Source organism: Gymnoscopelus braueri (assembly GCF_963280865.1).
Source record: "Gymnoscopelus braueri genome assembly, chromosome: 4".
Lineage (NCBI taxonomy): Eukaryota > Metazoa > Chordata > Actinopteri > Myctophiformes > Myctophidae > Gymnoscopelus > Gymnoscopelus braueri.
The window spans coordinates 16,911,986-16,916,605 of NC_137605.1; the positions used below are offsets into that span (position 1 = coordinate 16,911,986).

Here is a 4,620-nt window from a genome sequence, read left to right on the forward strand (position 1 = left end):
GCCAGACACAAACACGCACGCGCACCGAGCTCTTAACACGGGGCTGCATTTGGGGGCAGTAGCGAACGAACTGCCCCCCAAAAATGTGTAAATAAAAGCAACCCCCTACCTCCGGAATGAGGCGTTCCCCCTCCGAGTTTCTCGATCAATCACAGAGGACAGTGGCGTCTTTTGATAAAACCCCAAATTGTCATTGGGCAGATGTAATCATGTGACAGGCAGCACGGCCTGATTCCAACCATGTCCTCATGAAAGCAATAGTTTATGGCATAGTGGTCTCCATACGACTATATACACTTTAGATTAGTTTATGAAAATATTATAATCTGACATTTTTTATTTTTTATTTATTTTTTTCATTTATTTCCCGTTTCCTCTAAATGACCCTGTGAAGAGTGCAATTTTTAACACAGCGAAGATAGAGAGGAGATGAATTACGAATTTGGGCGAGAAAGTGGCTTTATCAACAGTCGGCCGTCGCTCGCTGAGTGCCTGACATCTCTTACCCCCGTCGGTGATGCATTTCAAAGTTCATCAATCAAGAGCTCGACGCTTTCGGCGTCGACACTGATTCCTCCTCCTTTCGAGCACACCATTCCGAGCCTCCACCCGGGCAGCCACCCACGCCACGGCCGCTCAAAGCAGCCGGCGAGCGGCTGCAGTCCGCTGCCGGCCGCATCCTTACCCCCGGAGTACCCCTGGATGAAAGAGAAAAAAGCCGTCAAGAAAAGCCAGACGGCCGCGTCGGCGACCAGCGACTCGTCGCCGCTCTATTTCTCCCCCCAAGGCAAGACAATGATTAATAACCTCAATTTAACTTTCCTTATTGTCTGAGGATACAGGCTATAGCCAGCCCCCCACGCACAAATTCCCCTTTCTCTCTCTGTGTTTTGGAATAGTAACTTATAGGCCCCTATGGCTTGTACAGTGTGGGCGTACATTAAAAAAAACAAAAACAACAACAACGTTAGCCAGGGTTTTGATTTAAGCATTCTTTTAATCTCATCAAGTAGCGTGCTGACTTGTGATGCAGTGTAACAATGTTAATGCTTGACAGTAATGGAGACTGATAGATTATTCTTACACGACCCGACAGCTGGCATGTCCATTAATCTTTTGGGCTGTCCACGCAGAGCCATCATATTCTGCCTGGGGCCCATAAATCTTCACAGTGCTTGTTGCTTGTTCTCCAGAAATGAGTTTCGCCTATTGAGCCTCTTGTTTTTCCCTCTGAACCATAATGCCTACGTATTTTTCTTTCTTTTTTGACTGTGGTTTTCGCATGTAAAGGGATAGTTCACCCTTAAAATGACTTTTTTTCCTATCGATTATTCACCATGCGCATGGAGCCTTGAATTCTTGGAGATTTTTTATTTTTTGTCTCAATCCTAAACCAATAATTTGATCAAATTCGTCTTCGGCCCCGTCGTCCAGGTATTTTCAAATTATTGGCTTATAGGAATGCGACAAAAACAAAAACAATCTCCATGAATTCAAGGCTTCATGTGGTGTGTAAGTAATAGAAAATAAGTCATTTTTTGGGGTGAACTATCCCTTTAATGCATCATCGTAGCCCATATGTTTCATTTTTATACACGTCCGTTATTTAATATTTCTAGGTTCACCAGAGACAGCAGAGAGCGGTGGCGGCGGGGCGTCCAGGAGGCTGAGGACAGCGTACACCAACACCCAGCTGCTGGAGCTGGAGAAGGAGTTCCATTTCAACAAGTATCTGTGCAGGCCGCGGCGGGTGGAGATAGCCGCCCTGCTGGATCTAACCGAGAGGCAGGTGAAAGTGTGGTTCCAGAACCGCAGGATGAAGCACAAGAGACAGACGCACTGCAAGGAGAACCAGGACAGCGAGGGGAGATACCTGGACGACGGGGCCGAAGACGACGAGTTCGAGCCGCCCGCCATCAGCAATAACAGCAACAGCAACAACAACAGTGTGGTATCCGGGGCGCTCCTGGAGAGAGAGCGGTATTTCCACCAGAATACCTTAACCTTACAGCAGCCACAGAATGGACACAATGGAGATACCCAAAGTTCGACTGACAGCAATGACAAAAATGTGAAACATTTTCCCAGCCCGTCGTCGCCCACTGGTCCTCTGTGCCTGGCAACAATAGGCCCGGACGGAGGAGCATCTGGCGGAGGGGCAGCAGACCACAACTCCCCCGATGGCCTGGACGCCTCTTCTTTGCAGGATTTTAACGTTTTCTCGTCGTCCTCGTTCTCCCCCAGTCTGTCAGATTCCATGGATAGTCCCATCATGACTCTGTCCGCGGAAACGTTTGACTTTTTCGCAGAAACGCTCACAACAATCGACCTGCAAAACTTGAGCTATTAAAAAGTGCTATAGAAAAGATTTCCATTTCCCACGCACCCCTCAATTATTATTAAGAGACTTTTGCTTTAAATATAGCGTATAGTCAGTTTTAGTATTTGTGGAGAGTGCATAAATAGGTCACGCAAATATAAGGTAAGTTAATGGCGAAAATAGCCTAATCTAGAATAATGTTTATTCCAGTAGGCTACAAGAATATATATTACACCGTTTATTTTTGTATAAATTTCGGGTACAGTTGAACAGAATATTTTCCTAAATAAAACTTCATTTGGAGTTTTCTAAGTTGCACCATTCTCTTATTTTATTATCAGAAATGTTTGCCCAATGTTTGCCCACACACACACACACACACACACACACACACACACACACACACACACACACACACACACACACACACACACACACACACACACACACTGAAATAACACGAGGGATATAGAATGTGGCAGTGTGTCATATTGTTTATTTTAATGATCAGAACCAGATCAATTAGGCTACCTATTCCCCACCAATTAATATAGGCCTACAATTCCTCTCAAACATGTTTGTTTATATTATAATAAAATGCTCATGATTTTGATGGTTTTTATACGATCTAATTACAAGCAACAATTATAGCATGCACACATCAATTATAAAATGCAAATAGGGAGGGCTGCATTTTGGCACTTTGGAAAAATATTATGGCAATAGTTCTAAAATATAAATAAGTTTTACACATTGAGAGGGAGCCATGTGGTGTTTTAGCCCGTCGTCGTCAGAATAATTGATTGAAGAAGTATAGGCCTAATATAAGACGGTTCTCAACTTTTTCAGGAACTGGGTGGGTGGGGACCCCCCCAAAATGATCATATTTGAACTGGGGACCCCCACCCTGGCAAGCATGAATGTAGGAATTGGGGCATTCAATTTAGTTTGACTCGAGTCGGTTCCACATATTGTGAAAATAGCAGATCGCTGCGAGGCGTTGTGAGCATGCAGATCGGCTATTGTCACAAATGTAGCCTCTTTCTTATATCATTTGACAATTTGGCCAATGTTTGACCAGTTTTTATAGTAGGCTATTTTGTTCATTAGCCTACTTTTGATGCAATGGTCTTATTTTTATTTAATTTTTAAGTATTAAAAACGTCTTAAAAGTCCTTAAATTGTCACTTCACTGTGATCTGGGACCCCCCCCATCCCCACAATCAGGGGTCCCGACCAACAGGTTGAGAACGACTGATCATAAGAGATAAATAGTCTCGGTGAACTGAACGCACGAGCCTATTGCGGTTGTGCAATGTGCCTGCCTCGGAGTTTACAGGCCAAAAGCTGTGACTTTGTTGGCGTTCTACAATTAAATTTTATAGCCTATAAAACTCGCAGCACCGAGGGTGCTTGTTTATAGCTTGGCCCCACGGTGTAATTCAATCTCCTTGAATTAAACATCGCGCCATATAGTCACCATGTCCTAATTTTTCAAAAAAATATATTTTAAAATTTCAGACAAATGTATTAAAGCGCATATTTATCAGTATAAATTGGCTTAGTGTGAATTTTAGTTTATATAGGAGTTGCAATAGTTAATAAGTTGTTGTAATAGTTTAAAATGTATATATCCCTAAAATATAACTCAAATAGGAGCCTTTTATTGTTCATATGATTATACGTAGAGCTCTGTGCTGTTAGCATGTGACGCAGTCTGCGTCATTATTAGCATATTAGCCTACAATTTATTAAAAGGACAAGAGGAATAGGCTACCTTAGCTGAAGCCAGCGTGCATTTTATTGGAGTCTATAATTCAATTAGTAGCCATTTGCCACAAAACAGGCCTCCACCTTTCTTTGCTCATTGTTATTCTTGATGAATACATACACCATTCCGTCATTAATAGCATCAATGTGTCACGAGAGAGAAATAGGCTACAACCATAAGTCTGTTCCGAGTTTGACGGGAAAATATCGATCTCAATGTGTTAGACCTATAATTTACTGGCTTTGGTGAATTAATATCGAAAATTATTGATGCATTAGCATCACATTAACAAAGACTTTAGCCTATTAGGATTATCACTAAAGGGCCAGTGGCTAGTGCAATGCGTTTGATCCAGGGATAGCTGCGATGTCTTTCACATCCCAACCTAATCCCCATAAACAGGCATTCACTAGATGAAGATTTACCTCCATTGAGGCAATCTAAGACCAGTGTCTGTATTAACTACTTTCAACATGGCGTTCCTATTTTGGGCATGTCATATAAGGACCTATATAGCATGGCCCAAAAA

At 42.7% G+C, this 4,620-nt stretch overlaps 1 protein-coding gene across 1 annotated transcript; it reads left to right on the top strand.

Moving 5' to 3' along the window:
• The first annotated feature begins 282 nt into the window (after positions 1 to 282).
• On the top strand, positions 283 to 2,622 carry hoxa2b (homeobox A2b). The gene is made up of 2 exons (XM_080426655.1): positions 283 to 787; positions 1,620 to 2,622. The coding sequence occupies exons 1-2, from the start codon at positions 430 to 432 to the stop codon at positions 2,348 to 2,350; spliced, it is 1,089 nt and encodes a 362-aa protein (XP_080282781.1). The 5' UTR covers positions 283 to 429; the 3' UTR covers positions 2,351 to 2,622.
• Positions 2,623 to 4,620: the final 1,998 nt, after the last annotated feature.

Bases quoted from the DNA above. Each gene is read 5' to 3' on its own strand.
- hoxa2b (XM_080426655.1), top strand. From the start codon at position 430: ATGAATTACGAATTTGGGCGAGAAAGTGGCTTTATCAACAGTCGGCCG. The intron at 788-1,619 runs GCAAGACAATGA...TAATATTTCTAG, and splicing joins GCTCTATTTCTCCCCCCAAG to GTTCACCAGAGACAGCAGAG.